The sequence below is a fragment of the Enoplosus armatus genome, chromosome 9 (assembly GCF_043641665.1).
Source record: "Enoplosus armatus isolate fEnoArm2 chromosome 9, fEnoArm2.hap1, whole genome shotgun sequence".
In the NCBI taxonomy this organism is placed as follows: Eukaryota; Metazoa; Chordata; class Actinopteri; order Centrarchiformes; family Enoplosidae; genus Enoplosus; species Enoplosus armatus.
In genome coordinates, this window is record NC_092188.1 from 3,211,352 (window position 1) to 3,223,259 (window position 11,908).

The window sequence follows — 11,908 nt, forward strand, 5'->3', positions numbered from 1 at the left end:
CAAATGAGATTAGGATCACTTAGTTTCCCAACAAGCAGATTTATCTGGGATGAGGCACATAATCGCCACCACCGATCTCAATTTAGTGCTGCGAGAAAAGTTTCTGTCCCTCTTTGATCCCGACGGAGAAAAAGACCTCGAAGATTCTGGCTTCATTATCGATTACTTTTTAATCAGCTGTTTAATTTATCGCGTTACTGAAACCAGTAAATGACACATACTTTTACATGATTAATTAGCTGTGTAGTTGAAATTGTCTTGTCTGTAAATTGACTAATTGATTAATCTAATAATCATTTCAGGATTAACCATCAATGGCTAACTCGGGATGACATTTTCTGGTCGTACATGATCATCAAAAAATCAGTTTGCTATATTTCCAGTCATAAAAACAATCTGCGCTATGAATGGAAATGTGTCAATGTATCCTGCATTACTTTTAAATGAGTCTCAAATTGGGGAAAGTTGTTTTCAAAACAGGAACCATCTGGGTTTGTTAGAAAGTTCCTCTTAATTTAAGAATCTTGGCTGGATTTGTTTTGTGTTCCCCACTTCAGTGTTTCATGCACATCTCATTTATATCAAACGTGCTTTTTTTTATTTACCTGTATGTCTTCTTTCCAAACCTATCAACACGTTCAGAGACAATGTAGTCTCTTTTAAATTTAATTTTAGGGAAAGGTTATATATTTTTTATATTGTATTATATATTTTTAATGTATGCATGTACCCCTGAAAATAAAGTAAAGGCAATACTTGGTTAAAGTCGGGGAAAGATCGAGGTTACGGTTAATAAAAAGCATCGACTGCAGGCCTGTGGTGGGATGCAAACTTTGGTATCCTGCGTGAAAGTCAGACGTGCTACACGACTCCTCCCACCCCCCCCCCCCCCGACCTCCTTCCTTCACACTTCTTCCTGCAGTGGCACCGAACGTAAATGTAGATAATAATAATGTTAATAACAGATTGTGGTTAGCACTTACTTAGATAACGCCATAATAAACTGTTTCCACTGGAGACATTTTGTCACAGAAGGAAAAGCACAGGTGCAAATAATAAAATGAATGATGGCTGAATTCCATTTCGCTGCGTCAGAAACAGGGCTCACTGTCATGACTTACTGGGACAAAAATAAAAAAGGAGTCTTCGTTAATGTTATGAGTAACACCTGTGCTTTTCCTGCAGCGACAAGTCAAAATGTCTGCTGTGAAAAAGGCCGGTGATGTGATCTAATGTCTCCCGGGCACGTCCATGTTTGTACTCACAGAGTCGCTGCTGTCGGACTGAAACTACTGAGTCTAGACAGACTCACTCCAGTCTTTCTTTTTGCTGTCACTCTGCTAACGTGGCCTAACTGTTTGACGTGTGTTCGGCTGCAGCACTTCGATGAATCGTCAGCCCGTCGATCCCGGCGGCTCTGGACGTCCACCGCTCAGTCTCAACACCGAACGTGCACAAACTGTGATGCCGCGCGTACGGTAACGTCACTTTCTCTGCTTTCCGTTCGACGTTTTCAAGCAAGATTTTTAGAAATCCAGAGCACCGACTGTTTCCCAAAATAATATCAAGGTGACACACAACTTTGAAGACTGATTTTCCCTGAAAATGCGACATCTTCCTTGCGGCATTCAAATCAGAGTCAAACACTAGTGATGTTTGCACAGTAAACAGTAAAAACGTTTACATCTGCTGAAAACAAACACAGTACGCAGCGCATGAAATCATTATGCAGAAACAACGAATACACCAGTACAAATAATGATATCATCAACAAATTAGAGCTGGTAATGATGGACTACACCCATTGCCAGTGCCCTTGGACACACACACACACACACACACACACACATTCATGCGTGGTCAGGAGGCGTCGAGCCACCAGACGTGTGCGTGCCAAAATCCAACCAACATTTTGAGCCTTAATGAGATTCAAAGCGCGAACACATTATGGCGGCGACATGAACACGCTGTGCTGCCTGCCGGTGTCAACCGATGTGTGTGGTTTCCATGGCGACAGAGAAGATGCAGAGGAGAGAGGGCACAGCCATTGTTCACCAATAACCAGAGCTGCAGACGACGTACATTTTATGATTGTGAGAGTGTGTGTGTGTGTGTTTTCTTTCTGGATTGGGTTAGTGGAGTCATGGAGGGAGGATTTGGCTTGAAGATTAACCCACTGCACATCAAAGAAAATCTGCCAGCTAGCAGATATGTGTCAGCAGGCCAGAGAGCAAAAGAAAGAGGCCGAGAGGAGGAGGAGGAGGAGGAGGAGGAAGATGAAAGGAGAGGAGAAGAGCATAGAAGAAGCTCTACATCCCCGAGTTTCAGTGCAGAAATGAGAGACCATTACTCCGTCAATCACCTATCCACCAGCTTAACCGTGCACGGGGGAGGGGAGGATGGGAGGGACGGCGGCATATCATCTGTATTAAAAACACAGAAGAAGGAGGAGGATTGCAAATGGCCACCGGAGGAAAAGCCGACAGGAAATGACTGACGGCATTCTGGTCGGCTGTTGTCGGTTCAGGGCAGTTGGCCTTGGCCGTCTGAGCATCATTCACAGATGTGGGGCAAGCTGCCGCATCCACACTTCACCAGTGAAGCGAGACGAAGTGTGTGTGTGTGTGTGTGTGTGTGTGTGGAGGAGGGTTAGCCCAAGGTTGTTTTAAGGCGTCTGCACCAGATCTGCCAACCTCTTTTTGTTAAATATCCACCTTCAAGTTCAAGCTGACACAAACTCCTGCAGCAGCAGCGATGAAAAATCTCCCTGAGGGGGAGTTCTGCATTGATTTCGAGCTCAAAGGAGAGTTTAAGACGATCATATGATATTTCATTGTTTTAATATCCTATATTGATCCCAAACAACATCTTATGAACACAGTGTTAGCCACACTAGCCTCGTGGACGGCGCTGTCTGTTGGTCGGTCCACACAGACTGAAATATCTCAACAACTGTTCGATTCATCGACATGAAATTCTGTTCAGACATTCATGATTCCCAGAGGATGAATCCTACTCATTTTGGTGATCACATGACCTTTCCTCCTTACGTTTGGTACAGATATTCATGTCCCTATAATAAATAAAATTATTATAATATAACTTTGGTGATCCCTTAATTTTTCTTCTGGCACCATCATCAGGTCCAACTTTTAATTTGTCCAATACTTTAGTTCATGACCAAACACCTGCACAACTAATGACATTCCCATCAGCCTCAGCTGTACTCTGTTTTTAGTGCTAATTAGCAAATATTAGCATGCTAACACACTAAACTAAGACGGTGGTGCTTTTAGCTTGAAGTACAGCCTCACAGAGCTGCTAGCGGGTCTATTGCTGAGTCCTAAAAGATGGACTTGTTTTCTAGATTATTCTGTCTTGACTCATTTCAAACCAGCTGATTTGCATCGGAAACTGGTTGAAATCACGATACTGCAGAGGAAGATGTTTTCACTGGGTCATAGTCCAACATTATTGGATAAGATGGGGATTTCTTGCAGTGCAGGAAGGAGCATTTCTTTTCATCAGCGTCCCTCTCGCTGAGGCGTCAGCGGGGGTATCGCCCCGAGAGCAGCAGGGAGCGAGGTGCTTTGCTCAAGGGCACTTCATTAGAGAGTTGAACCCTGACACCTCCAGTCAGGGTCAACCGACATGCCCAAAGACTCATCTTTTCATCTTTGGTAGTATCTCTTGTATAAATCCCTGCTTGGGTTTAAAGTTTTTAATGCAGTATTTATTTGCGTCTTTAACAGAATAGATTGACATTTTGGGAAATACGCTCGTCATCACCATGAGGTTAGCCAAGGTTAGCCGGGAATTTGCATTTAGCAAAGAAATAGTCCGTCACGTGATCCACTGACGTGTTAACACTTTTTAGATTTTAGAGCAGATTGAACTAACAATGTATAACATGTTAACTGATCAAATTTAAAGGCGGTGGTAGGCGGAATTTGGACGATCCATGCTACCTGTTTCCCCCTGCTCCCAGTCTTTATGCTAAGCTAAGCTAACTGCCTACTGGCTGTAGCTTCATACATAACCGGTTAGATGCTCCCATATTTTACATTCCTATGAGGCACTGTGGGTGTGACCGGGGAACCTTTAAAAAGAAAAGAGAAAGGCTTCATATCCATTAAATTTGAGGGGAACATTGAATCAGAGGCTGGTGACTGAAAGGACATTATTTAGTCAGTGTGCTAAATCACCAGATATTTGGCTGAGATGTGCAGCTGACAGGGAACACGGCTCTTGGATGTTCCACTGATGTGAGTTTTTTCCTCCTTTAGAAACCTTCCAGACGGATCTTTGGGCTCCGAATAAAACACAACATCATTTTCTTTTGGACTTCACCTTAGCCACCACACTCCATGAACTGCAGCCAGCGCGATGACAAGAATCAGCCAGATTATATTGGATTATAACGCCAGACTGATTTCATCTCGTGCACGCTCCTGCATTATTAATCTGACAGTAATGTAGCCCGCCGCGCGCCATGAATCTCAGACAAAGAGACAGGGAGAGAAAGAAGGACTCCGTGTCTTTTATTTTTGAATGTTTACTCGATGTGTTTTTTTCTCCTGTATCAGAATGTCCGTCCAGATCCCTTCATGAATTATTCATCAGGCCCCCCCGGCCCTAATCCTCGCCTTTGTGTGGCTGTAGTGCCAGTGCGCCTCCAGGGATCCGGTTTACTGCATCGGCTGGACGCTGTCACTGTCACACATCTCTGTAATGTCTCCTGTAATATTCCTGCAGTGGCTTACAGGGCTGCTACACTCCCAGTGATGATTCAGTGACCTGATTCTGCTGTGATTGCCTCCTAAGGTGCCACTGTAACGTCCTTTACTATCTGCGGGGAGTTAAATGGTATTTTCTGCCCCCCCCCGCCCCCATGCTGTATAATGACTTACAATGTCTACAATACTCAGCACTGAGCTGATATTGACCTTACTGCATATTAATATCTTTAAGATATCTCTATGATAGGCCGTTCATGTGATATTCGTCCTTACAATGTGGGATCTTGTATATTTCCTTTCTTGTCCTAATATCTCGTCTTGCAGTGTGTCCATGGTGTCCAATGGGTTTATACTGACCTCACTGTTACCTCCTCGTGTGTCTCTATAATATTCACAGGGACTTTTACTTGTGTCTTTATTGTGACCTAATTTCGGTTTGTGCCATTTTTGTCTCCTTTGACTTCTCCAAAATCGTCCTACAGGGACGTGGTGTCCAATACTGACTGAATCATGACATGTGTGTCAACGAGGCATCGACGTTAAGTCTTTGTGAAATCTGACAATTCTTATAATATTCCCACATTGTAGTATTAAGGCGATATTTGCTCTCCATAAAAATGTGTATCACCCACATTTTTCGAGGACAGATTCTCCAAAATGCAATTTATTTCATTTGCAGTGAAAATGTCAAGAGCAACATAGAGTTCAGAGTAATGTCACCAAATATTTACTAACCAATAGTCTATCAATGCCGGTTGAGCGTGAAGCGCTTCCTAACCTACAATCCGAGCCTCACTGACCTCCTTTCCGGCTGCCCTGTGGGAGTGTGTTTAGGTACCCTGGATCCACAGAGAGGACGTGCTGCAGCAGCAAGAAATTAAGCACTAAATGTGGAGGTTTTTTTGCACGATTAAAGTGCACAGTGAAGGGCAGTTTCTTACCGTGCACACACAGCATCAAGTGCAGAGCCAGGACGCACGACAGCAGCGTTAGTCTCCAGCATCCCGTGCAAAAGCTCGCCTCCTTCCCCTGCATCCTCACCGTGCAATGAAAGCCAAAGATGGAGGGAAAAAAAGGGAATCCCTGTTCTAATGGTGATAATAGAGTTCAAAAAAGGTTGCAAAAAGTAATCCGGACAAGTGTGTGTGTGTTGATTTGCGTGCAGTCTAGACTCCAGCCTCCCTGCGCTTCTCCTCCATAGCCGCTTGGTCTCCGCTGTCTCCTCGTATCCGCTGCTGTTTCACACGCTCGGCTCAGTTAAGCACACTGAGGCTGGTTACGGCTCCATCGCCAGAGAAACGGCGGTCGGAGACGGCGAGGCGAGGGTGGGGTGGTGGTGGTGGTGGTGGCGGTGGAGGCGGGGGGTGCGTTTGGGGGCGCAGACGCACGCCGTGGCTCGGCTTGGCTTGGTTTGGCTCGGAACAGGTCGGTGCTTTGGGCACTTTGTGGCTGAGAGGGAAACAAACGCACGAAGCGCGCTCGGCAGCCTTCTCATCATCTGGGGAGGGGGAAAGGGTTGTTGATGCCCCCCCCCCTTCATCCCTCCTCCCCTCTTTCTCAAGACGCTTCCCTCCTCCTCCTCCTCCTCCTCCTCTTCTCATCCTTCCCGTTCCTAAAACTTTTCCTATCTTTTCGTCCTTCATAGCGCGCAGATCCTCATTTTCATTCTTTTCAATACTTGACGTCCTTCAAAGCATCCACGTTTCTCTTCCTCAGACAATTTGTCCTCCTCCTCTTCTTCGTCTTCACTTTTAGATTTTTTATAAATGTTTTTCCTTTTTTCTTCTCTCCTGCAACTTTTTCAAAGATGTTTCCTTTCCTTTTCCTTCTCATTTCCTTCTCTCCTCCCCTCCCCTCCTTCCTTTCCTTTCCTCCAGGACTCCCACACCTGTTTCTCCTCACTCTTTCCTCTGCTCAAATCCCCATCCTTCCTTTCCTTTTCCTAAAACTGTTCCTCCTCTATTCCCTCCATCACCTTCCTGAGACATTTCCCTCCTCCTCCTCATCTCCATCCTCTCCAGAGATTTTCTTGTCCTCTCTTGTTTTCTTCTTCGATTTCCAAGACTTTTTAACATCCTATTCCTCGTCCTTTTCCCCGTTTCCCCTCTCTCCTGCCCCTTCCCAAGGATGTTCCCCTTCCTCTTCCTCCTCTTTCATCCTTTGCTTTCCCTAAAACTGTTCCTCCATACCTCCTCCTTCCCTCCCTTCCTGGAAACACATTCTTCCTCCTCCTCTTCTTCCTTCCTCTGTCGTCATCCCAAGACGTCTTCCCTCTCTCCTTCCTCCTCCTCTCACACTCAAACTTTTTTCTCCTCCTCCTCCATGACACTTTTCCCCATCTCTACCACCTCCTCTCTTCCTTTCCCAAAACTTTTCCACCTCCTCCCTCCTTCCCTCCCTCGCTTTCCCAAAGCTTTCAGTCATTTGCTTTTCATCTGAGAGTGTTGGATCTCAATAGGAGTGCACACTCTGCTCCGGTCACTTTTGTTTTTTTATTTCGAAGGAGCTTAACTTCCCCTCATCGCTCCGTGTGTGTGTGTGTGTGTGTGTGTGTGTGTGTGTGTGTGTTGGAGAGGATGAAGCAGTTTGAGATTATGTAAAAAATAAGTGTGGTGTTCAGCGCCGTCAAAACAACCAGCTTTGTTTCATGGTGTGACACAGAGAAGCAAACAAAAGGGGGGGAGGAGGAGGAGGAGGAGGAGGAGGTGGAGGGGAGGCGTGGGGGTGTCTGGATGAAAGGTGGGGGGGGGTTGTTGGAGGGGTAAATGGGGGGGGGGTACACACGGTGATGAATGTCCAAGGGCCCCGGGGGTAATGGTGGTGGTGGGGGTCGTGGGCATTCTTCCACACACAAAAAAAGCATAAAGAGAGAGGGGCTGGGCAACAGGAGATGTTTTGTGTGTGTGTGTGTGTGTGTGTGTGTGTGTGTGTGTGTGTGTGTGCTTGTCGGTTGTTTGTGTGTGCATGTGAACGTCAGGTTTTTTAAAAATCCGAAATGTTTAGCGGAATAGAAAACGTGCTCAGTGAATTGTAAGAAGTAGGTCAAGAGGACATTTTGGTGGCTTCCACTTAAACAATATAAAATATGGTTCCTTTCTGGCAGAGAAATGTTTCTGGACACTTTGAACACTGCATGAACAACGTGTATCTCTCTCCTTCTTTCTGCCTCCAACATCAGTTTATTCATTACGAGCACATTCACGTTATTTCTGCTTTTATCTGATTTCACTGGTTACATCTATTCCACTGTGTGACCCCGATATGAGCTGGACGCTGGACCGGGGAACAATAACACAAGGCATCGCATCTGCTGTGAGCTTTAATTCTGGGCACACTTCAGTTGTATCTACCAATCCCCCAAAATCTAATAAAGTGGGATGTTTGTCTTTTCATCTATCTTTTCCTCATTTTGTTGTCACCGTCGTCTCCGAACATGCTGACTCAGCTGAGCTGTCATCTGGCGGCAGTCTCAGGTGAATCATCAGAGCTAATTTAACTCTCACTCTCAACAAGACTAAAGAGCACGCTAGCAGCTCCGTGAGGCTGTACTTAGATGCAGCGAGCTAAATGCTAACATTAACGCAACGTTGGCTGAGGCTGAATGTCATTAGTTTTGCAGGTACTTGGTCCTAAAGCAAAGTGTTAGACAAAGTGAAATTTTGGCCTGATGATGGCGCTAGATTAAAAGTTAAGAGATCACCAAAGTTTTTAAAATTCATCCTGAGGAGAACATGAACATCTGCACCAAATGTCAGGACAATCCATCCAATAGTTGTTAAGATATTTCGTTTAAAACCACGTAAGTCAGTGTCATCGTGGTGCTGAAGGAAAAGTCAGTGGGATCCGTCCTCTGGGGATCATGAATGTGTGTACCAAATTTCATTGTTGTTGAGATATTTTATTGTGGTCTCGGAATCCATTTAAGATAAATCAACACTTAATTGATTCCCATTTAGTTTGGTTTATCATTCAGGTTATAAAATATCCCCCCCAAAAAAAGTGGAAAGTGGAGCTTCAAGTTGCTTTTATATTCAACAATTTAAGATTTAAGAAACTGGAACCAGCGACTTTCTGGCATTTTAATAAATGACGCAAAAAATTCATTGTTGCCGACCTGAATGTGAATGTGGCCTAAACGTCCCAAAAACTGCCTTGCTGGCATCAGACGCACGGCACTCAGTGACACGGCTGATGACAGAAAGCAGGATGTGAATTGATTCTTGAGGATTGAGGTCCTCTATTGTAATAGGACATCCTTGATGTTCACTGTACACACACACACACACACACACACACACACACACACACACTTTCCCCACAGACCTAATTCTGTCTGGCAGCTCAGCGTTTTCCAGTATTTTGGGGTTAATTCCTCTTACAGCTATCATGTCCGACTCAGGGTCACGTGCTGTTGTTGTGACAGTCCAGGCCAACCGCTTTAGTGTTATTAAATAGGGGACAGTGCTCATCAACACATGGATTAGAGACATTTAATCTCTCCTTCACCTCCAAAACATAAAGTCCCCCCTCCTCCTCCTCCTCCTCTTCCCTGCATCTGCATCTCAGAGGGAGTAAGTATGATATGCCACCCTGAGCATAACGAACACTTATTACATCCCTCATCACCCACTCCTGTAACCCCCCCCCCCCCCCCCCCCCATTCTCTCTTTTTCATACTGCAAGAAACCTAATAAACCTCATTTCCAATAAAGTTGAACACACACTCACATTTGGCTACGGCTGGACCTCTCATAGTCAACACCACAGTAACAATTTCTGTGATTTTTTTGTTTCCCTAAGAATCTAATTTCATTATTTTTCATGAGAAGAGCAAAAAAGAAAAAAAGAACAGCCTGCGCAAGAAATTGGGGGAGAAATGAAAGATGTGACTCTTGGTGAACGGTTGGGTCCATTATTTTGATCTAAGCTCTTATTTTTGTCTTCAAGTAATTAGCGCTTGCTAGCTTGCTTAAATGTTAATTAGAACACGTGATAGGTGTGAAAGGCAACACCAGAGCAGCAAAAACATAGTTTGCAAATTGCTCGCTCGTGTGAATTCAACGTTGTTCCGTCATTCAGAGCCCTGAAAACTGGAACAAACACGATACAGCCAGTCTGTAAGTGTGTAACAGCAGACCTGGGGTCATTTTGTGACCTATATCTCTATACATGCAGACTAAATTGAATCAAGTCTAATTAACTCTGTAACAAATACGTGGTGATGAGAAGAGATTCTGGCCTTGGAGCTTGTTTCATATGTCGTTTGCTGCACATATGGAAATGAGACGGTGTGCGTTGGTTTATTGTCAAAGGACAGGTTCCGATTTCTTCAAGCCTATCTGAACACACTGCATACAATACTCACACGCCCATATGTACATTGGCAGAGTTACTCGCTGTAATCATTCCTAAGCATTCCCTTCCTGGTGCAGCTCCAGTGTACGAAACCGGAGACAACGTCCTCATTTAGTAATCAGTTTAATGGGTGCAGTGCCACATTGTCTTTGCATCATTTTTCATCCTGTTTGTTCGTCGTCTACAATCCACCCCCAAATGAGTAAATGTGGCTTTAGCACATTAGCATGTTTAACATATATGTTCACATGGTGCGTTAGCATACCTGAGAAACTTTCCACTTGTCTTTTTGACTCAATCACAGTCTTTTATACATCCATTTCTCCCTTTTTTTGATTCCTCTTTTTTTTCCCATGAACATCCCTCCATCCTCGCCGTTGCCTCATCATCTCTTTCTATTCTTGGGCTTGGAGGGTGCAGCCTGCTGTGTTTGCTAACCAGAGCAGAAATAAACTGTTTACGCCCCCCCCCCCCCCCCCCACACTTCATAATCAACCCCTCCCATGCATGTCTTTCCAAAATATTACCCCCCAGTCCTTTAAAAAAAAAAAAAAACCTGCTGAAGACATACATCATTTCCAGTTTCCCAAGTTTCAGAAGAAATACACACAGGCTTCCTTCTCTTCCTCTGACGTCTGACCAGACATATTCTTGGTGGCTTCTTCTCAAATGTGCAGTTCAAAATAAGGCCCAGCTTTGAGCATGTTAATATTTGCTGATGTCTAATACTGTCCCATCAGTCAAAGGTGGACTCTGTGATGAGTTCTCTCAGGGTTTGACCCTGTCTTCAAGGCTGGTATTACCAGCATCGCTCCAGAGAGGCCACAACATATCCAAACTTTTGTTTATATTTGTCTAAATCTAATCCAGTCGACGTCTTAGGCTTGAATTAATTTGAGTTTTCAAAAACAGCTTCCTCTGCGACCACGGCTTAACAATTTGTGCATTCAGTTTAGTTTAAACCTACATTATATTTTTCATATTAACTGTATTTAAGTCAATAACAACCAACCGGCCTCTTTAAGACCACCACTGTATAACTCATTTAGTTTGCTTCGAATTGTTAATTTGGTCAACATCATTTTGTAAAACAATAACACAATATTATCACGGTACGATTACACTAGAAGTTTAAATAATATGATTTCTCATGTAGGCATCAACTAAAAAGCAAAGACGTAACTAAAACCTTTAACTTACATTTCGAAAATCAAACTTGAGGATATTTAGCCGTTAACCAGCTCATGACTATTTTTTTCATATTCAGGATTCTTCTTCACACAATTCAAAATTCTACTTATAAAGTCATTACCTTTGCAGTTAATTCAATAAGTGATTGAATTTGGGGTGTACTTTGTTTGAATTGTATAGACACAAATGAAAGTGTAAGCCGTACAGCAGGACACAAATGGTGAGATGTAATGTACGAAGAGACAATAAATGAATGGAACGACAAAACTTTATATAGTTTATTTATTTATTTATATTTACATATTTATTTATATTTACAGATTTATTTATTGTGTATTAATATTATTTATTACGTGTTTATATTTATTTATTATATATTAATATTTATTTATTACTTGTTTATATTTATTTATTGTGTATTAATATTATTTATTATGTTTATATTTATTTATTATATATTAATATTTATATATTACGTGTTTATATTTATTTATTATATATTAATATTTATGTATTGTTTGTTTATATTTATTCATTATATATTATTTATTTATTACTTGTTTATATTTATTTATTGCGGATTAATATTATTTATTACGTGTTTATATTTATTTATTATATAT

The 11,908-nt window shown here is 42.9% G+C and overlaps 1 protein-coding gene across 1 annotated transcript in view; it reads right to left on the minus strand.

Moving 5' to 3' along the window:
* Positions 1 to 5,774, minus strand: part of cspg5a (chondroitin sulfate proteoglycan 5a) — a 51,216-nt gene extending 45,442 nt beyond the window's left edge. Inside the window, exon 1 of the mRNA XM_070912587.1 lies at positions 5,681 to 5,774. Coding sequence (XP_070768688.1) covers positions 5,681 to 5,774 — 94 coding nt within the window. The remainder of the gene's footprint in view (positions 1 to 5,680) is intronic.
* Positions 5,775 to 11,908: the final 6,134 nt, after the last annotated feature.